General features: G+C 40.5%; 1 protein-coding gene across 2 annotated transcripts; it reads right to left on the reverse strand.

The window, feature by feature from the left end:
- Nucleotides 1-1245: 1245 nt before the first annotated feature.
- gal (galanin/GMAP prepropeptide) lies at nucleotides 1246-23401 on the reverse strand. Of its 2 annotated transcripts, none has more exons than XM_052029528.1 (6): nucleotides 23296-23401; nucleotides 11745-11825; nucleotides 10110-10164; nucleotides 4423-4509; nucleotides 3353-3430; nucleotides 1246-1539 (listed from the first exon to the last, which is right to left on the reverse strand). In XM_052029528.1, exons 1-6 carry the CDS (start codon nucleotides 23386-23388, stop codon nucleotides 1481-1483), a joined length of 453 nt encoding a protein of 150 aa, XP_051885488.1. In that variant the 5' UTR covers nucleotides 23389-23401; the 3' UTR covers nucleotides 1246-1480. The 2 variants fall into 2 exon arrangements, with proteins under 2 accessions (XP_051885488.1, XP_051885489.1); XM_052029529.1 differs by lacking the exon at nucleotides 23296-23401 and adding an exon at nucleotides 11934-12044.
- Nucleotides 23402-23415: the final 14 nt, after the last annotated feature.

Below are 23415 nucleotides of genomic sequence, written 5' to 3' on the forward strand. Positions count from 1 at the left end.
CTCTAGTATTTTATGTTTCTAACCTGGGAAAAAGATTCTGATTATCTACCCTATCTAAGCCTCTCATAATCTTACGAAACTTTATCAAGTCCATCATGAAAAATGCCATCACCTTTTCCTGGCATACCCTATAAACTCATTCAGTGGAGCTTTCTGGTAGGACGTTTTCTAAAATCCTGTCTGAACACTGTATTCTCCAATGCTGGCAGATGGCAGCTCCTCAACCCTTCAATTTCCAGTCTGCCCTTACCCTTTTTGCCATGTACCAAAGTTCTTCTTGCTGTTGATCACAAGGAGCTCTTCCCTCTAATGCCCCAATGGTTAGAACCCCTAGCAGCAGAGGGTTGCCATATCCCAGGAGGCATTCTTCATCCTTGCTACAAATGCTAGGTAATGAGCAATCAGTTTGGATGATTCAAAAGAAATACAGTTTCAGAACTGTGGTCAGAATAATTCTATGTTTCAAGATATTAGGAACGTATCAAGTGATTAGATTTATTGTTTTCCACCTAAAAGGGGAACATGATACACACCTTTTAAACAATAGTGAAATATGCAGATAAAGTTGAATTGTGTGGATAAAAACAGTCTTCGGCTTAGCAAAATGGATGTTGTTAATAATCGTGTCTAGTAACATTAGTATTAAAATGAGAGGGTAGATAATGGGATTTAACACTGCACTATGCAGTTCTATCTTCAGATACATTCTTCACCTACAACTTTAAGTATTCATTTGTCTTGACAAACTCTTAGCTTGGGGTGGGGAATGAGGAAATAAGCTTTAGAGAAGCATAGCAGAGACCATATCTCCATTCGGATTATAAAGTACATATTTTGCCTGCATCTTAGCCAAATATATTCTATGCTGTCCTGAACAAATGAACAGAATCAATATGATTTAACCTTATTGGATTGTTACATATATTTTTATGGTATTCTGATGGCTTTTTTATATGTTTGTGGCTCTTTGAACTTCTGTCAAAAATCATATTACTGCTGTATTGTAAAACCAGTTTTACACAGGAATGTGCATTAGTTGTGTTTAGTGTTGTAGTTTATTGGAAAGACAATATCTCAAGATATGAAAAATAGCTAATTGCTACCTCTTCTTGGGGCTGGAAGTATATTCTTAAATCAATGTCATCAGAATAATATTTCAGTGCTGGTATGCTCCCAGTAGTTAGTTCTTTACTGTTGTTGCAGAGAAGGATTTGTGTCATGTGAGAAAAATTATAAGCTATGAAATAATTGCAGCTGCTAATTTTATTTGTCTACACATTTTCCCCAGTGAGGAAACAAAGAATTTCACAAAACGTATTGATCTCAATACCAAGTCAACAAAAGTAATACAAATTAATATTTTCATGCATCTAATTGCAGTTTATCTTAAAGTGTCATGAATAACATTAGATTTGTTCACCATTGGAATTGCAGTTGTTAATCTGATCCTGGCACATTCCAGAAAGTCCGCTCTGATAGGTTATGACCGGCCAACTTCAGATGGTAATAATGATGGCAAGTCGTCAAGTGCACCAATTTCTGAAACAAATAATATGTAATATGTTCATGGTTCAAGCTTAGACAATGGACTTGTGTTTTGAAGCTGTGTTTATTGTAGTGACTCCCAAGGGACACTAATTTACCTTCAGTTGCGTACACTAAATTTTTCCTGTTTTTTGACTCGACAGCTGTTTATTATAGAAAAATGGAACGTTTTCTATTTCTAGTACCCAGTGTAAGCATCAAGTTTACTGATAGAATTTATGGTACTTTAAATTTGTTTCAGAGTAATGCTCCCTTTACTTTTCCCAATATTAAAAAAAAATCTCTTCAGAATCATCTAAACCAGCCATCACTTTCTTTTGACAGAAACAAACAAATTATTCTCTCTTGTGTTGAACTGAGTTTTTTTTTAAACTATTGATCTCTAACTAAAGCAACTGGTTTTAGAGTAACCTAATTGATTTCACAGAGGAATCAAACAACAGACTAGGACAATATTTTCCTCCTGCCACCGAATCAAATTCAGCATCTTCCTTTCATGAAATAACTCAATTGGTTATCTAAATCAGTCCTCCATATTTAAAAAAAATACAAACAAATACTTTTCTCAGTTATTGTTTCATTTTTGGAGCTGATTGGTCCCACAAAACTCAAACTGGTCATCAGGAAGCAGGTAAGTAAGAATGCTTGATAATACTATTGATGGCATCTTCTATCACTTTGTTGGCGATTGAGTGTAGATTCGGTAATCGGTTGGATTGGATTTGTCCTTTTGGGAACAGGACATACCTAGACAATTTTCCACATTGTTGGACAGATGCCAGTGTTATAACTGTACTGGAACAGCTTCACTATAAGTATGGCTAGTTCTGGAAAAAGTCTTCAGTACTGAAGCCTTCAATCTGTAAGATCTCAGTCTTTTACATACCTTGTGTTTTTGGCAGTTTCTTGTCCTCACTTGACATGAGTTGAATTGGCTGAATAGTGGCTTCTCTGATGGTGGGGATTTCAGGAGGAAGGTGAGATGGATCATTCACTCAAAACTTCTGGCTCAACATAGTTACAAATGCTTTAGCCTTTTTAGCAATTGCATATTGAGTCCTTCCATTTTTGAGGATAGGGATGTTTTAAGTGATGTGATATTCAGCAGCAATGAATTGCTACTAGCAGTTTGCGTCCATTCACTCAATCTTAATTAGATAAGAAATATGGATCTCATTGATTATGGATGCAAGTAAGTGTGATGGGTTTCTAATTTGAAACCTGACTCACTTGCTTGCATCCATAATCAATGAAATTCACATTCCTCACATCGTCATCAATTCCAGTTAGTTCTGCTTCAGAGTTATGTGCATATCTGCAGTCTCTCCCTAGAACTAATCTATTCAAACTTTATATTTACCCATGATAAAGTAGGTCTTGGTTTTAACTAATTTGTAATTCATTACCTAATAAATCATCTTGCTCAAGCAGTTCATGGAATTGGAAGTCTTGCCCATCTTCTTTCATTCCAGATATTTTCTATAACATGTTTACGACTTTTTTTAAATTCCACTCACTCTTTCATGTTACTAAATATAATTCATTTACCAGGTGAAAGTTACAGAAATGCAGGAAGTGTCTGAGAAGAGTTAACTAGGAATTTGCCTTTTATTCTGTACAGTAATCTTTGCATATCACCCAAAGTGTCAACTAATTTGCAGTATTGCAGCACCATATCTGAATAAGGAGTAGTCCATTCACAAAACTGTTCCATCAGTCAATGAAATCATGACATATTAATTGTCTCTCCTGCCTTGGTTCCATATCTTTTTATATTAAACACATTTCCAGTGTTAAATATTCTTACCTTTTAGGTGCAAGTACATGAGAAATTCAATGGCTATACGAGCAGCAGTTTCATCAGTGAGGGTTTGCAGCAAGTTACCTGGAAAATGTTTATAAAGATTTGTTTAGTCTAGAACTGTGCTTTTATAGTTTTCTGTTCTGCAAAGTGAGAAATAGAACATAACATAAATAAAAGCACCACCCAAGTAAGGGTAAGATCCTGTACCTCATCCACTTTTGTCCACAATCTCCATAATCCCTTGATTGCCTTACTTTCTGAAAAGCTACCACTCTCAGCCTTGAATACACTCAACCACAGAGCATTCAAAGATCTCTTGTCAGAAAATTTCAAAGATTGACAATCTTTGTCAAGAGTCAAGGAACTTCTGACTCCTGTTCTAAGCCACTAATAAAGAAACAGCCTCTCAGTATCTATTCTTTTAATCTCTCTCATAATGTTGTATGTCTCAGAAAGTACTTTTCATTCTTCTCAATAAGCGAGTACAGGTCAATTTTTTTGACATTCCCTAAAAGGACAATTCCCTTTTCCCAGGAACCAATCTTTTGAATTTGTATTGTGCTGACTCCAAGGTTAACATTAAACATGGAGGCTGAAAGTACACACAGTACTCCAGATATGAAGCATATTTCATCACAACAAATGGTAAGTTACACTCATGAGTCGGTTGCAATGTAGATAACCTCCACGTATCCAACTTTACATTTTAAAACAATAGCATTGACGTATCATTTTTGATTATCAATTTAATACTCTATTCTTGCAATCATTAATTACAACATGTGTTTGGCACTTAATCCAACCTAACACTTTACATGTAGTCCTTTCCACTAATGGGAAAAAAAAATTATTTACTTGAAAAAGGTCATGATTCAATATTCTAATAGATTCATTGCAATTTAGTAAAAAATGTTAAAAATTGCTAAAATGTTGAAAACACTTTATTTCAAACTTCCAGTACTTTATATTTATACAATTGACCTGCTACCATTTATTCCATTACCTCCACCTGGTACAATGGAATATGAAAATGGTAATTTGAGTTAGTTCAGTAAGAAAGAATAATTTTGTACCAGGTTTAATGTCATCTTCGATTTGCAGGTCACGTTTGCCAGCAAGGCCTTGCTTTTCATTTAAGGATTGGTAATTATCCATGGCATCTGTGAGCGAAAAAGTTGCCAAGTGAAACAGAAAACTTATATTCATTCAAATTGTACCTCTGCAACAACAAAATATCAATAAATTTCAAGTCTAAATTTTTATAGCTATTGAATTTTCCAAAAATTATGGTGCCTATTTTTAAAATTGTAAGCAAGCAACATTAAATAATTATTATGGTTAATTGCTCATGAAGACTAACCCCCCCACCACCCCCCCCCCAACAAATTTCCACTCTTTCTTTGAAGGGATTACCTAAAAATACTTGTATAGCCCAGAATTTTGTGTGCTATGTATGTGAATTGTATCCAAAATCCATTTGCCAAATGCGATTGGGTATTTGATATGTGCACAGTGCACTTCCAGATATTCAATCCAGATGAAAGGTATACAGTATGTATGGGGGCCATCAAGCATGTGTTGTGAAGTTGGTCAGTACACTGCACAGCCCTCATTTGCTGAAACAGAACTTAATCTGTAGGCTGAGCTCTGCTCAAGCGTTCTTTCAAGGTCCGAGACCTGCCTGCTAACTGCAGCTGCCAGAAGTCTAACCAACTCATCAATCTTCCTCAGATTTTTATTTTCCTTCTCATGTTAGTGATCACCCCAAGCTCTTCCTGCTGATATCCACATAACCCCTTGGGTTTTTCTAGTACCCAGTCTCTCCTCTCAGCCCCACCCAGTCCTCTCTCGAAGCTGTACCACACACTCCCACAACCCTGACTCCAATCCACAATCTGCCCAAACACAACCCCTTAATCCTCTGCCAGCATCCTACACTTCCCCAACTTTCATGACCCCCACACCTTAAATTTTGTGATAGTTTGTGAAAGCTTCCAAATATTTAAACTTTGTCAAGCGCTTAGTTTAATTTTTTAATGCTCACATCAGACCAAAAAAAAATTGAAAGCAATAAAGACTAATTTTAAATAGATAAACTAATTAGTTAAAAAGCAAAATGAACAAAGTCAATGTAAGCAAGATTTGATATGTGATGTGTTCTGGTTTAAGTGGGAGCTTAAGGAAACCAGCAAGGTCTCAGCAGCAATATCTACAGTAAGTAACCCTACCCTTTTCCAGTTCTCATGAAGGGTCCCAGACCTGAAATGTTAACTGCTTCTCTTTCCACAGATGCTGCCTGACCCACTGAGGGTTTCCAGCATTTTCTGTTTTTATATCTACAATATGTGTCTGTATCTGGAACTTTAGCTCAGAGTTGTTGAGCTGGAGTCAGATTTGCAGGTGTCATCAAGCATCAGGAAATGGTACAGTTAACTGGATAGTTTGATCCAGAAGGTTGACACCCCACCCCAACCCCCCCCCCCCCCAAAGTGGACAGTAGTCAGGGACAGAAAAACTGTTCCAAGCAGGTATAGGGACCCAGGATGTACTGTGCAGACACCTTGGCTTTTGAACTTGTTCAAAAGGCATGAGGAACTTGCTGGTTCTGTAGGTGTGAGGATGGGCAATTGGAGGAATTTAGCACCTCTTAAAAAGGAATTTCAATACTGTTTACTAAACCAAGCAAAAATTGGCATAGGTTTTAACCACATAGAAACTTAAAAACATAAATCCACGAGAACTTGATGAAAAGGAGCTTAGAGAGGTGCTAAAGCCTGTTTGACCTTTCATAAGGTTGTGGCTGATTGAATTGATGCCAAGAATCCATTTTTCTGCCTGATCGCCATTAATTTTTATTCCCCTAAAATTCAAAACTATTTATCTCAGTTCTGATTCAAGATCTTGACCCAAAACATCAACACATCCTTGTCGCCTCCACAGATGCTGCTTGACCTGCTGAGTTCTTCCAGCAGTTTAATTTTGCTCCTGACTCCAGCATCTGCAGTCTCTTGTTTCTCCAATAGGATTAGAATCAATATGGGTGGAGGTAAGAGGCAACGAAGGACAAGAAACATTGGTTAAAGTGGTTTATAGGTCTCCTAAAAGGATCAACACAATTAGAGAGATAATTAATTAAGAAATAAGAAAAGGTCACAGTGAAGGTGATACAGAGAGTCCTTCTGGACTTCATCATGTAATTAACTAGTTATCACACAGTAAGCTGTGTAAAAATTTATTTGAGCTTCGAGACACAGAAGCTTGAACTGAAGTAATGTACCTACAAAGGAGTAATTGGTTAAGGTGGAATGTGAAATTACATTAAAAATCTGTAGATAAATAATAGCAAGGCATTTAAGGAAACATTTAAAAAACCTCAATGGACTTCATATTCTTTGAGAATTAAATATTCTTGAATTAATCAATCCACAAGGAGATTAGGGAAAAGAGAGGTTTCTGATCCTGGAGATGGTAATTGGTTTCGGAAGTAGTAATACATGACCAACAACATAAAGGAGAAGACAGACTATGAGGGTAAATTGCACATAAAAATTGTATACATGTCTATAGCTATATAATAGGGAAATAAGTAGGAAGAATGTGATTCCCATGTGAATCATGGCAGGAGAAGTTTTCTGGGGAACAAAGAAATAGCTAATACATTAAGTATTTGACTTCATTTCAGAAATGGAAAATTATGACAATTTGGAATTAATAGTCATTAATGGCTATAAATAGAAAGTGCTGGAGAAAGTAAGTGGACTAAAATCAGACAAATACTCTTCCAAAATTCCATAGGTTCTGGATGGTGGTAGGTACAACACATCTATTTAAGAAAGAGAGAAAACAATAGGGAAGCACAAAGCAGTTGGCCTCTCATCTGCTGTTGGTAAATTGACTGGAATCCAGTAAGGAGAACATGATAAAAGGTAATTTACAAATATGATTAGGATAAGCCAGACTGGTTTTATGAAGAGAAAGTAATGCTTGACATCTGGTTTGGATTTTGAGGTGTAGCTAGCATGTTTAAGGTGAACTTGTGGATAGAATAGATCCAGATTAGCTGACAAGGTGCAACAAAATGGAAAACTTCAGATGCTGGAGTCTGAAACAAAAACCAAAATGTTGAAAGAACTCAGCCAGTCAAAGTTTCGGATTAGCAACCCATCCTCAGGTGAAAGTGGAGGGTTTACAGTTTTCAAAGCAGAGTTGGGGGATGGAGGGTGGTAAGAGTAAAGTGCAAGATGCAAGCCTATATGGAGATGGTTAAAATAGATTAGATGTTAAGGAACACGAGTACTGACCGTTAGCAAGACATTTGAAAGAAACAGGGCAGGAAAGTGACATAAGCATGATAATGGGAAATGATGAAAGAGCAGTTTATCTTAAATTGGAAAATTCAACGTTCATTTCAGAGGGTTGCAAAATGCCTGGACAGAAGATAAGACATTGTTCTTCTAGGTTATATTGGGCCTCGTTATAGCAGTAGAGGAGGCTGCAGACTGACAGGTCAGAGTGGGACTGGGGTTAAGAATTAAAGTGGCATGCAAGTTCAGGATACTGCTTAACTGGCTGAGTTCTTCCAGCATTTCTGTTTTTGTTTAACGTACCACAAAAGATTGCTACATTAAATAAGGGCTCATAGGGTCAGGGATGATATATTAGCAAGGAATAAATAATTTTCAGGTTGGCAGATTGTTTGAAAGTGGGTCAGTCCTAGATTCTTTTTGATTTAGTTGACTTAATGCTGAGGGTATAGAGCTAGGTGGGGATGTGAGTTGTGAGGAGAATACAAGAGAAAATGAGAGATTTTGTATTTGTAGGAAGAATAGAAAAAATGTTTTTCTTGATTAATGGGAAATAGTAGATGTTGATGTGCTGGTTTAGAAAGTAAACATGGAGGGACACCAAAGAATTAGGAAGCTAAGTGGTATGTTCATTTTCACTACAAGGGGATTGGCACAAAAACAAGGAAACAAACTTCATTTGGAGATGTGCATGCAGTTTTGGTCTCCTTGCCTAAGGAGGGACATTCTTGTTCTGGAGACAGAATCATAGCAAATATATGGTGCAGAAGAAGGTCATGGGGTAAATATTTTCATCAGGTGGTTAAGGCATTTTGCCTGAAAGAGTGGTAGAATCAGTAAACTTCCACTCATTTGAAAAATACTTGGATATGTACTTGAAAAACTGTGACTTTCAGGGGGTTCGAAACTGGGATCAAATTGTGTAATTCTTTGAGAAGCACAGTTACAATGAGCTGAATGATTTACTTCTGTGTCATATACTTTCTATGATTCTGTCCTGTAATTTTGTCCCCTGGTTTGTGACCCTTCTGCCAAGGGAAATAGGTCCTTACTATTCACTCTATCTAGACCACTGATAATTTTACACAAGTTTCCCTTCCTCTGTTCCAAAGTAAACAATAATATCCTATCAAATCTTGCCTCTTAGCCATATTTTCCAGTTCAGGAAACATATTTGTAAATCTCCTCTATACCTTCTGCAATGCAATCACATCTTTCGAGTAACGTGGTGACCAGAACTGTAAACAAGCTATTGTTGAACTAGCATTGTATACAATTTTACTAGAACCTATGTTCTTATAGCCTGTGCCACAGTACTCTTTAACAGCCTTTTTGAATTGCTCTATGACCTTTCAGGATCTGTGGATATACACTTGAAAATCCCTTCCTTCCTTCATACTTCTTAGTATGCTTCCATTTATTGTGCATTCCCTTGTCTTGTTGTACCTTCCCAAATGCATTACAAAACACTTTTTCAGATTGAATTTCACATGTATTTTTCTGCCAAACTGACTAGACCATGTCTGCAGATCAAAGCTTTCCTCATTTGTCAATTGCATGACCAATTTTTGTATCAATTACAAACCTCTTTATCATGCTCACCACATTTGATTCTAGAAGTATAGCATATATTGTGAACAGCCAGGGACTGAACATTGTAAAACCCATTTAGTAACAGCCTTCCAGGCACAAAACACCCATCAGTATCTTTAACCTTTTGCTTCTTGCCACTGAGCTACTCCCTTGAATCTTTTTGTTGACTAGCTTGCTAATGTGTAACCTTGTCAGAAGACTTGCTAATATCCATGCAGATCATATCAAATAGACTGCTGTCATCGATCCTTCTTAGTTATCTTCTCCAGAAAAAAAAATCAATTATTCATACATGACCTTCCCTTAAATCCATGCTAATGGTCCTTGATTAATATGCCTTTCTAAATGATGGCTTGCATTGCCCTCAGAATTGATTCCAATAATTTGCTCTGCACTGGGATGGCAGATTTCCCCAAGGACATTAGTGAATGACAATCATGTAGTTTCATTGTTATAGTTACTGGGACTACAGCATTAATTCCACATATATTTGAATTTAAATTCCTCAACTGCCTAGATGGAATTTGAATGAATATCTCTGGATCAAAGGTCCAGAACCAGTTTGGTACTTTAATTATGCTATTGTACCTCTTGGATGTCCCCTAATTCATAAAGCCTGCATTAGGGAGAGTCAGCAGCAGGTAGCAAGTCAGAGGGGTAGCACTGTAGTTTGCAAGAATTAGCTGAAGGCAATGGTACTTACTTTTCATGTTTCAGGCAAGACAGGCCACATGAATACCACAGTTCACAAAATTACCAAGATGTTTCATTGACAGTGTACAAGGAGAGGACACAACAACTGACATTTCTCAAACAAGTGTAACTGATGTTTAGTGTTTGTACTATTTGCATAGCATACTCACGTGGTCCTAACAGATATCCTGCACTGTTTAGTGTCCAACCCCTTTTCTCTTTTGCCTGTTGGAGAAATATTCAGATATTATCTTCACAATGGTCTTCAGCGCATCCAAATAATAAACACCAAATCTATTGCCATTTCTAAAATTAAGCATCAGCCATTGTAAACGTGAAAGCTAAACTAAGAATCAAACTTTCTGTGAAGCAAGAATTCAAGGCCAAATTCCTGCTGGTTCCAAACCCCTTTTCCTAAACTAGCTGCCAGCATTTCCAACCCACCACCTAACCTTCCTGCAGTTAGTTGGGCCAATTGCAGAGAACCAACAGAGCTGACTCTTTGCACCCAGAAAACATCCAGTGAGGCACAGCAGGGAGAACACATCAGGTGGTGTAGTGCAGAGTCCTTGCCCCCAGAAATCACTAACAGGCTTTGTGATTTAAATGTTTTTAAATGCTTCTGATATCTGCAGGATAATCACCCACAGTTGAAAGCAACTAATGAAAGGGCTTTGACCTGAAATGTTTGCTCTCTTCAACAGAATCGGCCTGACCTACTGAGTGTCTTCAAATTTTACACTGATTTACTCAGTTACTTTAGACTAATCCTGATTTAAGTCCATTCTTCTGGGCAGGTGATTAGGAATAAATGGACATGATGGTTTGATGATGTTGCTGGTGTTATTTTAATGGGAATGAAGAAACTTCTTTAGCTTTCCTGCCAAATGAATACAATGAGAAGAGGATTTGGAAACAGAAACGGGTATTTTATGATTTTTTTTTACTTCTTCATCATGCCAGAAGGAACAAGAGTGGTCCTCCAGATGCTCACTTGTGCTTTGGGTTTCCTTGTTCATCCCCATCCCAATATTTTTCCTGAAACCACCATGTTGCCGATGAGCTATTTTTTGGTGTTAGAACATGGCTCTCTCTTACCTGTACCTCTATTCCTGGTCATTGGCTTGGTGGCAATTTCACCTGTTTTGGCTGGCTAACTGATAGATTTTATCTTCATTCCACCAACAATTGAAATGGTCAGGTATTCGTGTTGGGTGCACAGGTATGCTTGGCGGCCACCGCCTGCCTAAATGCCACTCTCAATTAAAATTTGCTCACATTACCTATGTACAAGTGATGTACCAAAACAAGTTTCAATGTAAAACATTGTTTTATACACTATATTTATAGTTAATATAGTCAAATTCACAAATAATTGTACATCAGTCAAATTAGAAAAAGATAATTGATATTTTTTACACTTAATTTCAATTTACCCTTAATTTAATAAACGAGCCAATTTCAGAATAAAATTTTATTAGATTCCTCATAGAAGGGTAACGTTTGAGTTATAGCCCTTCTTCCCCAAGGTGTTGAGAAATTTGTCAATGACTTGCAACACTTCTGGTTTCATTTCATAATATCAGATCCAAAGTTTCTACTCCCACATTATATTTCAAATAATTGTCCCTCTTCCTCACAGGTTACTTGATTCCCCCCCCCCCCACCCCACCCCCCAAAATACTCTTTGATATTATCAGAAGAATCTCTTAAATAGGTAGCTCCAGAACATTCATATAAACCCTGGCTAAATTCATGGAAATAAGCGAGCACTGAAAACGGAAACTAGAAATGTAAAAACTCACTGAGAGAACAAGCCCAAATGAATGAGAGACGGCGACGCACAGAACGAGGGATGCACACAGGAGGCTGGCGCAGCTCGGCATCTGAAAGCAGAGGGTTGAATAAAACGTCAAGATTCCTTAAAACGCGTTCGAGAGAGATAGCAGAAACCGAAATAAATTGAAAATGATTTTTGACTATTGTGATCTTACCCTGATTTGGCCGTGGTATGTTTTCTTCTGAATTCAGTAGTTTGAATCTTTTAATACGATTGAAGCCCGAGAGTTACCGTACTAATTTAGTTGGCTTTCAATTGCAATGATAACTGCCATAACACAGAAGTTCTTGGAAAGATCGGAGTAAGCGATGTACTTTATACGGGAAGCCAAAAGCATCATCAACCTCTCTACCGCGTCACGAGCTCTATTTACTCTGTATGTCACTCCATTAGAACCAAAATTGCACCTATTAGATTAAGTATACTTTTAGGTAATTTGGCTGCAGATAGACACGAATCACATAATTACATTTGATGAGTACACTGTCCCGAAGGCTGACTGCACAAAGCGCAAATTGCCTACCCTGCATTGACAACGAACTGCGGGTCAAATCAAACAGAGGAACATATGTTTAGGTTTTTTTTGTTCTCAGAAGTTTTACATTTTCCGTGCCTGACAGGATTACTTTCTAAATTATACAGTTACTAAAATGCGAACATATACCTATCTCAGGATTAGGTATCAAAAATATATCTTTACTCCCACCCCCGCACTAATGAACCGATATCACAGATCAAAACCTCTGCGACTTCAATAGCCGAAACCATGCATTGAGAGTAAATTCAAAACTATATGGATTTCTGTTGCTAGTTATTTTCAAAGCGGAAATGCAAACCACTACGTTAAATTGGTTTCAGTCCTTGATGCAAATAAGGTTTACTGAATTCGGAATCGTTTCACTTGTTGGTAGGTTGCACTAACTTTTTCCAAAAAATAAATAACGCATAGAGTCCAAAATGACACATTATGAACTCAATGTCATCTATTTGATGGAAAAGCGTCTGATGAACAAAAAGTTCCTCCAACTAAACTCTGGGAAGACCCAAGTCATTGTCATCACCCCCTCCCCAGAAACTGACTTCATCCGTCTTCCGAAAGATTAAAGTGAACTAGGTTGAATGCAATCTTGGAGTTATGTTCAACACCCGTTTCGGAGCATCGGTAGAAGCAGGAGAAAGCCACACTGCCTAATAATCTTATTTCACTATTCAAGAAGGTCTCGGCTGATCCTCATGTAGGGCTATGGGGAGAGGGAGGGGAAGTGGGATTAGCTGATTGCTCTTACACAGACCCCTTTCTGTGCTATAACCATTCTGTGATTCTGTTTTCACTTTGACACCCAATCTTCCTATCCACTTGAGTATTTCTCCAGCCTTGGATCCACCCACCATCCGCGGCCCCCTGAGGTGCAGGATGCCAAAGATTTGCAAGCTGTGTGAAGAAATTTTTCATTCCAGTTCCAAACTGTTGACCGTTTATTCAGAGACCATGCCCCCCACTTTTACACTTCCCAAGAAGAGAAGCAGCCTGATTTTTATAAACTCCACTGAATAAGGGGCAATCTTATTAAATCCAGAAGACAATCCTCTTATCCCAGGAATCAAGTTAGTGAATTTATTTCCTTCCTCATTTCCACCACCTGCAACAAGATCCCATCACCAGCTACATCTTCTCCTCCCTACCCCTTTCTGCTTTCTGTAGGGACCACTCTTTTTGTGACTCCCTGGTCTGCTCATCCGTCCCTGACCCCTACCACTTTCCCTGCCCTTGCAGGAGGTGTAACACTTGTCTGTACATTTCCTCCCTCACCATCATTCAACAGCCCTTCCAGGTGAGGCAAAGGTTCACATGCACCTCTTCCAACCTCTACTACTGCATTCAGTGCTCCCAATGTGACCTCCTTTACACTGGTGAGACCAAGTGCAGACTGGATGACCGTTTTGGAGAGCACCTACGCTCCATCCACAATAGCCATCCCGAGCTCCCAGTTGCATGCCATTTCAATTCCCCTTCCCATTCCCATACTGACCTGTCCATCCTTGGCCTTCTCTACTGCTAGGATGAGGCCCAAATTGGAGGAACAACACCTCAGTTTCCACAACCCAATGCCATGAATGTTGAGTTTTCCAATTTTAGGAACCATTCCCTCCAGTTGTTTGCCTTCCCTTTCTTATCCTTCCCCTTCTGATCCTCCCATTTTTGCCCCCTTTCCCTCACACCCCTTCCCCAGCCCCCTTCACCCATCTTCATCCCTCTCCCCTTCTGGTTCCATCCTCCCACACAATTCACCCACAGGTTCCCCCCCCCCCCAACTTTCTGGATCTGGTCCCAACTGCCATTCGCCTCTCCCCTAATGGTTCCCACTGGTAGCCCTTTGTGTTCCTGCTTCTCTCCCCTGCAGCAGCTGTCTCAATCTTCACACCCCCTCCCCTCACTTCATCTGCTTCTCCATTTTTTCCTCTCTCTCTTTGTCTGCCTCCTTCTATCACACACCTGCCACTGCCTTCCAACTCTACCTCTCCTCCTCTCCCCACCTGGCACAACCTGCCTATCATCTTACACCCCTTCTCAGTCCACCAATCACCTTGGACTCCTTTCTCACCACTCCCCTTCTCCTCTTTATACTGGCTATCTTGCCTCTCCCCTCTCAGTCCTGATGCAGGGTTTCGACCCGAATCGTCAACAGTTCCTTTCCTCCCACAGATGCTGCTTGACCCACTGAGTTCCTGTTTGTTGATAGTGAATTCATGGTACGTACAGAAATTTAAATAAGTATATCCATTTTTGTCTGTAGAGAATAAGTCTGCATACAAAACTCACAAGATTTCTCCAAACCCTTGTATAATCTCAGAAAGACTTCCTTGCTGTTGTTCTTCAACCATTTGCAACATATCATGTGTCTTGTTTAGTTTGCATTTCAGGAACCAGCGCACATGGATTCTTCAGAACTAGTTTCTCACCATTAAAGAAATACTGCCTTATTCTTTTTACCAAACAACCTCATATTTTCCCCCTGGTTCTTCATCTGCCACCTTTTTGCCGACTAACTTGTCTGTATCCCCTACAGTGCACTTTCCCATCTAGCCTTCTATTACCTTGATGCATGTTTTGTGATATGTTTTTATTCATTTTATTAATTTAGACTGTGAATGCTTGAGAGTCCAGAAATAATTCCTGACACCTCTCTAGAATCATGTAATTGTTATAGCCCATTGTACCTACTTCTTATAGAGCAGTCTACTCCCAGGTTTCCCTATATCCTTGCAAATTTTTATATATAATTGTTTATCTAATTCTCTTTAGAAAGTCACATGAGAATTTGCACACACCACACTTCTAGTAGTGCTTTTTAGATCATAAACACACTACATGAAACAAGTGTTTCCTTGCTTCACCTTTGGATCTTTTTGACAATTACATGAAACCAATGAGGTCTGTTCCTTGAAGCCACCACCGATGGCAACAGTTTGCATCTATTTACCTTATCTGAACCCAAGAAGGTTTTGTAATCTATTAAAACAAAACCTTTACAACCTGCTCCAAAGAGAACCACCCTGGATTTTCAAGGCTATCTTGGTAAATGAAATCTAAATTGAAACCATTCTCATAATTCTTTTTGCATCTTCTCTACATTTTTCAGATCCACAAGTACAGTGACCAGAATTAGAGGCCTTGCTTTTGTATTCACTGCCTCAGAGTTGGGAGTTGGAGCCAGATTTGGAACAGGTCCTTTGAAAAGAGTTGAGTTTCTGTGCCTGTGCTTGTGAGTTTCACCTTGCAGAGTATGTGTTGGAGCCAGATTTGGAGCAGGACCTTTGAAAAGAGGTGAGTTACTGTGCCTGTGCTTGTGAGTTTAACCTTGCAAGAGCAGAAATGAGGCACATTTGCAAATTGTTACCAGTTGAATGGCTTATTAACAGCAGCAAATAAAGGGAAGGCAGGTATAAGCGGAGCAACTATTTTGTGAGCAGCCATGGTGTGAGTGGACCAGTGTTAGAGTGGGGGTATTGAGGCTTTGGCTTGAGGCTTCTGTGAAAAGAGGTGAAGGTAAGTCTCTGGTAAGTACCTTCCTTTCTTTGCTTTGGTGTTTCCTCCAGCGTCAGGCCAGAGTAGTGAGAATGGCGCCAGGGTCAGCAGTGTGTTCACCTTGTGAGATGTGGGAGTTCTGGGAGACATCCAGTCTCCCTGATAACTACATCTGCACAAGGTGCATCCAGCTGCAACTCCTTACAGACTGCGTTAGGGATCTGGAGCTGCAGCTGGATGACCTTCGGCTCCTACAGGATAACGAGGAGTACATAGATAAGAGCTACAGGGAAGCAGTCACTCCTAAGCTGCAGCAGGTAGGTGGCTGGGTGACTGTCAGGAGAAGGACAGAGAATAGGCAGGTAGTGCAGAGTACACCTGTGGCTGTTCCCCTCAATAACAGGTATACCACTTTGGATACTGTTGGGGGTGAGGGGGAATGACCTACCAGAGGAAAGCTGCAGTGACCAGGTCTCTGGCACTGTGCCTGGTCGAGTGGTGCAGAAAGGAAGGGGGGAGAAGAAGAGAGCAGTACTGATAGGGGATTGCATAGTAAGGGGGGCAGACAGGAGATTCTGTAGGCGTGAAAGAGACTCCCAGATGGTATGTTGCCTCCCAGGTGTCAGGGACGTCTCTGATCGGGTCTACCACATTCTGAAGGGCGAGGGTGAACAGCCAGAGGTTGTAGTATATTGGTACCAGTGACACAGGTATGAAAAGAGATGAGATCCTGAAGAGGAAATATAGGGAGCTAGGTAGGAAGCTGAAAAGCAGGAGCTCAAGGGTAGTAATCTCTGGGTTGCTGCCTGTGCCATGTGCCAGTGAGGGTAAGAACAGGATGATTTGGCAGATGAACGTGTGGCTGAGAAATTGGTACAGGGGGCAGGGTTTCAGATCTGTTGATCATTGGGATGCCTTCTGGGGAAGGTACGACCTGTACCAAAGGGACGGGTTACACCTGAACTGGAGGGGGACGGATATTCTTGCAGGCAGTTTTGCTAGAACTGTTGGGGAGGGTTTAAACTAGTTTAGCAGGGGGATGGGAACCAGAGTGATAGGTCAGAGGTTGGTTCATTTAGTGTACAAGTAGATGCAGAGTGTAGAAAGACTATGAGGAAGGACAGGCATTTGAAAGGGCAAAATTGCAGTCAGTTGGATGGGCTGACGTGTGTCTACTTTAATGCGAGAAGTATCAGGAACAAAGGTGATGAACTTAGAGCGTGGGTAAGTACATGGAACTATGATGTGGTGGCCATTACAGAAACTTGGCTGTCGCAGGGGCAAGAATGGTTGCTGGATATTCTGGGGGTTTAGATGATTCAAAAGGGACAGGGAAGGAGGTAAGAGGTTGGGGAGTGGCTTTGCTGATCAGGGACAGTGTCACAGCTGTAGAAAGGGAGGATGTCCTGGAGGGATCATCTACTGAGTCAGTGTGGGTGGAAGTCGGAAACAGGAAGGGAGCGATCACTCTATTGGGAGTATTCTACAGACCCCCCAGTAGCAGCAGAGACACTGAGGAGCAGATCGGGAGGCAGATTTTGGAGAGGTGTAAGAATAACAGGGTTGTTGTCATGGGTGATTTCAACTTCCCTAACATTGATTGGCACCTCCTTAGTGTAAAGGGGATAGATGGGGCAGAGTTTGTTAGGCGTGTCCAGGAAGGATTCCTGAGACAGTATGTGGATAGGCCGACTAGAGGAGAGACTATTCTGGACCTGGTACTAGGCAATGAGCCTGACCAGGTTTCAGATCTTTTGGAGATGGTGACGATAACTCCTTGACCTTTATCATAGCCTTGGAGAAGTTAGGAGCAGATGATATGGGAAAGTATTTAACTGGGGGAGGGGGAATTATGATGCTATTAGGCAGGAACTTGGGAGCATAAATTGGGAACAGATGTTCTTGGGGAAGTGCACAGTGGAAATGTGGAGGTTGTTTAGGGAGTACTTGCATGGGGTTCTGGATAGGTTTGTCCCATTGAGGCAGGGTAAGGATGGTAGAGTGAAGGAACCATGGTTGACACGAGATGTAGAATATCTTGTCAGAGGAAGAAAGAAGCTTACCTGAGGTTTAGAAAGCATGGATCAGACAGGGCACTGGAGAGTTACAAGGTAGCCAGGAGGGAGCTTAAGAATATACTTAGGAGAGCTAGAAGGGGGCATGAGAAGTCCTTGGCGAGTAGTATCAAGGAAAACCCCAAGGCGTTCCACACATATGTGAAGAATAGGGGGATGACTAAAGTGAGGGTAGGACCGATCAGGGATAAAAGAGGAAACGAGCCTGGAGTTCGAAGAGGGAGGGGATGTCCTTAATGAATACTTTGCTTCAGTACTCACCAGAGAGAGAGACCTTGACATTTGTGAGGATGGCGTATGACAGGCTGATACGCTAGGACATATCGATGTGAGGAAAGGGGATGTGCTGAAACTTTTGAAAAACATTAGGATAGGTAAGTCACCAGGGCCAGATGGGATATATCCAAGGTTATTAAGGGAAGCGAGGGAAAAGATTGCTGAGCCTTTGGCGATGATCTTTGCGTCCTCACTGTCCACAGGAGTAGTGCCAGATGATTGGAGGGTGGCAAATGTTGTTCTTTGCTTAAGAAAGGGAGTAGGGGTAACACTGAGAATTACAGACCAGTGAGTCTTACTTCAGTAGTGGGCAAGTTACTGGAGAAGATTCTTAGAGACAGGATTTATGGGCTGATTAGGGACAGTCAGCATGGCTTTGTGAGAGGCAGGTTGTGCCTCACGAGCCTGATTTGAATTCTTTGAGGTTGTGACAAAGCATATTGATGAAGGTAGAGCAATGGATGCAGTGTACGTGGATTTTAGTAAGGTGCTTGGTAAGGTTCCTCATGGAAGGCTTATTCAGAAAGTCAGGAGGCATGGGATCCAGGGAAACTTGGCTGTGTGGTTTCAGGATTGGCTCGTTCATAGCAGAGGATGGTGGTAGATGGAGCATATTCTGCCTGAAAGTCGGTGACCAGTGGTGTTCTGCAGGGATCTGTTCTGGGACCCCTGCTCTTTCTGATTTTGTTTTATATATAAATGACTTGGATGAGGATGTGGAAAGGTGGGTTAGTAAGTTTGCTGATGATACAAAGCTTGGTAGTGTTGTGGATAGTGTAGATAGTTGCTGTAGATTACAACAAGATATTGATAGAATGCAGACCTGGCCTGAGAAGTGGTAGATGGAGTTCAACCCAGAAAAGTGTGAAGTGATACACTTCGGAAGATTGAAATTAGAAGGCAGAATAGGAGGTTAATGGCAGGACTCTTAGCAGTGTCGAGGAACAGAGGGATCTTGGGGTCCATGTCCATAGATCCCTCAAGGTTGCCCCGCAGGTTGATAGGGTGTGTTGGCCTTCATTAGTCGAGGTATTGAGTTCAAGAGCCGTGAGGTGATGTTGCAGCTCTATAGAACTCTGGTTAGACCACACTTGGAGTATTGTGTTCAGTTCTGGTCACCTCATTATAGGAAGGATGTGGAAGCTTTAGAGAGGGTGCAGAGGAGATTTACCAGGACACTGCCTGGATTGGAGAGCATGTCCTATGAGGATTGGTTGAGTGAGCTAGGGCTTTTCTCTTTGGAGAGGAGGAGGATGAGAGGTGACTTGATAAAGGTGTACAAAATGATAAGAGGCATAGATCGTGTGGACAGTCAGAGACTTTTTCCCAGGGCGACAATGGCTAACACGAGAGGGGATAATTTTAAGGTGATTGGAGGAAGATATAAGGGGGATGTCAGGGGTAAGTTTTATTTTCACACAGAGTGTGGGTGTGTGGAACACACTGCCAGCAGAGGTTGTGGGGGCAGATACATTAGGGACATTTAAGAGACTCTTAGATAGACACATGAATGATGGAGAAATGGAGGGCTATGTGGGAGGGAAGGGTCAGGTCGATCTTACAGCTGGATAATATGTCGGCACAACATTGTGGGCTGAAGGGCCTGTACTGTGCTGTCATGTTCTATTTGTCAATCCCAGGATGACACATTTTAACCCCATTGTCAATCTATACTGCCACCTTCAAAGAATTATCCACACGTACACCTAGAATTCTTAGTGGCTGTGCCCTCTTTTTAACTATAAAACTTTGTCTACATTGTCTTTCTTCGTTTTTGCTGCCAAATGTCTCAGTTTCTACTTCTCGGCATTAAAATACACAACCACGTGACTGCCCATTCCACCTATCTATACCCTCCTGAAGTCCACTTCATCCTCCTTTCTATTTACTACACCTAACAAATAAATCTACCAAACCAAAAAGAACAAATTGATTGCAGCTCCATGTTGTCCTTCAGCAACTCTTCAATTCTTGAGAGTTAAGTCCTAATCTAATGTAACAATTTTCATATGGACTTTATCATGTCCTTTGAAATTCACAAATAGTACATTCATTGGTTCTTCTGTGTTTACTTTGCAAATTGCATCATGATAAAGCTATTAGATTTGTCAAATGAGATTTTTACTTCATAAAGCCATGTTGACTCTACCTAATCAAATTGAGGCAGATCTTCAGTTGTCCCAGAATCAATGCTTGCCTGCCCCTGTTCCAGTTGGCGTCTGGAGTAGTCTTCTACTCAGAGCCTGGCTCCTAGCACTGTGACATGGCACAACACAGCATGAGGGCTGTCTGAACACAGCCAGCCAGCCCAGCTGCACTCACAGGAGCCCAATTGCAAAGACATCACCCAACAATTTGTCCCACCCGCCCAAATCACTGATTGACAAACTGTCATATGGTTGAGGCCATTGAATGTTTGTGAATACTTTACATCTTTGATGTTCACATCCTCACGATAGCAATATCAATCTTCTTCTATACATTTATAAAGCTAAAAAGCAAATCCACAAGTTAATTAAAATCATTAAAACTAACAAATATATAATAATACTATAATCACTTCATTCACTCCTGGGAGCTAATGTGTCCCACTGATTTGAATGGAGAGTGCTGTGCTGTCTGATTTTCCAGCTGAAGAGCAGGGAAATCTATGGAAGCGTCCACTGGAGCAGTGCAGGGGCAGTTGCAGATGGTAGGGCAGAAACTACCACGGTTGATTTAGACAGATGTCAGTGCTAGAAACTTGGATTTCCTCAGGAATATATGGCATATATCCAGCATTAGCACTAGTGTAGGGGCAGAATATCTGACCAATTAAAATATTCCAAGTGCCCTATTACACATGCCTAATGGCTGCTCCAGACCTCTTCACGGCCTTCATCCAAACATGGACCAAATAATTGAATTCCAGAGGTCATTTGAGAATTGGTTTTCTTGACATCAAGGCATCTTTTAACCAACTATGGCATTAAGGAGCACTGGTAAACTGAGGTCAATGGGCATCAAGAGAAAACACTCCAGTGGCTGGAGTTGGTCTTCAAACAAAAGAAGATGGTTGTGGTTGCTGGAGGTCAATCAACTCTGCCTCACTTTCTAGTCAATGAAAGGATGTTGATGGGAGACCTGGCAATGGTAATAGCATTGAAATGCCATTAGTAGTTGTTTACTGTTTCTTATTGGACATTACCTGGAATTTATGTGGCATGACTACCTACACTTAACATTCTAGGTCCAATCATCATCATGAATGACATTCCTTCACCTGAAGGACAGAAGTGGAGATTTGTTGACAATTGTATAATGTTCAATTTAATCCACAACTCCTTGGAATATGAAGCAATTCATGACTGCATGCAGAAAAAAATAGGCATGGGCTGTTAAGTGGCAGGTAACATTAATGCCACAAATGCTAGGTGATGTTCAACAAGAAACAGTAACCATGGTATTCAGTGCTATTACTATTGCTAGGTCTTCCATCAACATCCTGGGAGTTTGCATTGACCTGAAATTCAACTGAACTGGCCAATAAATCCTGTGGCGACAAGAGCAGAGCCTGACCATCCTGTGGCTAGTGACTCACCTCCTGACACGCCAGGGCTTTCTATCATCTAGAAGGCACAAGCTAGGAGCATGATGGGTGCATTCCAACAACAAAAGATTTAAGCCTATTTAGGGAAAAGCAGCCACTTCAATGATATACCAGACATTCCTCTCACCATCAGCACACCATGGCTGCAGTGTACAATGCACAAAATGTACAGTTGTTACTTTCTTTGGCTATTTTGACATTACCTCTCAAAAACTATCATAACCTACACCACTAAGAAGAACCAGGGGAGCAGACCACTTGGAACAACATCACAAGCAGGTTTTGCTCCAAGCTACATACACATTTGCAACTATATTTTGGCCTTTCATCATCACTGCCTCTAAATCCTTGAACTCCTTGCCTAATAGCATTGTGGGAATACTGTCACTGGGGCAATTGTGGATGGCAAAAAAATGCTTGCCTTGCCAATGTTTTTCACATCATGGAAAAAAAATTAAAAATCCAGCATTTTGTTAACTATTTAACTGGCCTACAGTACTTCTTTTCTCCCTCCATTCTTAAATTATGAGGGAACTTTTCCAGAATTTAGTGAATTTTGAAAGATCTTTGTACTTGTATCCACAGTCTCTGCTACCATTTATTTGCTTCTGAAATCCTCCTACTTTTGTTACCTTTAGATTTGACCATTTCAATGCACTTGTAGCTTTCTTCCTCATTTAGCTCTACATTAACTTGAGATCTTTCAAGAATGCTGCTTGCATCAAGTTCTCTTCCTATCATACTTGTGCTTGATGGCCACCAAAACAGGCCCATAAATGGTGTAACAATTAAGCTTAAGGATGGTCAAGGTGCCAGAATTTTACAAATGCAGATTTCTTGGAAGGTTATAGAGCTCCTAGTTAACTAACATGACAATTTAAATTTTGTATGTTTTCAAATCCTACCAAATCACACCTTCCTATCTCTATAACTTTCTCCAGCTCTATAACCTTCCGAGATGTTTGCACTCCCAAAACTTAAGCCTCTTGAGCATCTTTGAGCTTAATTGCTACAACATCATTGGCCTTATTTTTTGTGCCTAGAATGTAATAGCTGGAATTTCCAATGCAAATCTACTCACTTCTCTTACCCTCTTTCTTCCTTCAACATTCACAAAAAACTACTTTAACCAAGTTTTCAGTCATCCATCCTCACCTTCTTACGCTACTCAGCGTCAGTATTTGTTAAGTCTCCTCTCAAGCAACTTGTGATATAGTTGCAATGTTAAAGGTAAAAAAAAATGAAACAGGCAATAGTATTTCAATGAGGTCCAGAGCAACTCCAAAAGAAAATACCAACACAGAGGCAAGGCCCCGCTGTAAACGTTCTTCGAAAATTGATCGTGCAAAACAGAACAATGAATCTTCATTTCAGCATGTTTGTGATATGGCAATATTATGAATGTGATAAGTTTGAAGTAGCTATTATTTCTCCTTTAGGATAGAGAAAGACAGACAGAAGGGCGAACAGAGAAAAGGACATAACTGGCAAGTTTTTCGAGAAGAAGGCTAACAGCTCAATGATGCCCGAAGCTACAGCACACTCAGACCTTGGCCCTTGGAAATCCTGTGACTCTCAATCCCTCTCCCATTCGCCTGCTAAGTTGCATGCGTTCTGTACCCCGTTTAAACGTATGTAGCATTCGGAGCGCGCGGTTGTTGGTGAACTG

This window comes from Pristis pectinata, chromosome 14 (assembly GCF_009764475.1).
Source record: "Pristis pectinata isolate sPriPec2 chromosome 14, sPriPec2.1.pri, whole genome shotgun sequence".
Classification (NCBI taxonomy): Eukaryota; Metazoa; Chordata; class Chondrichthyes; order Rhinopristiformes; family Pristidae; genus Pristis; species Pristis pectinata.

Excerpts from the sequence above, each read along its gene's own strand:
- gal (XM_052029528.1), bottom strand. The coding sequence starts at position 23,388 with ATGCTACATACGTTTAAACGGGGTACAGAACGCATGCAACTTAGCAGG. Across the intron at positions 4,510-10,109 it reads AGGATATCTGTTAGGACCAC|ATGCCATGGATAATTACCAA; the intron begins GTGAGTATGCTA and ends TTTCGCTCACAG. Across the intron at positions 1,540-3,352 it reads CATGTACTTGCACCTAAAAG|AAATTGGTGCACTTGACGAC; the intron begins GTAAGAATATTT and ends TATTTGTTTCAG.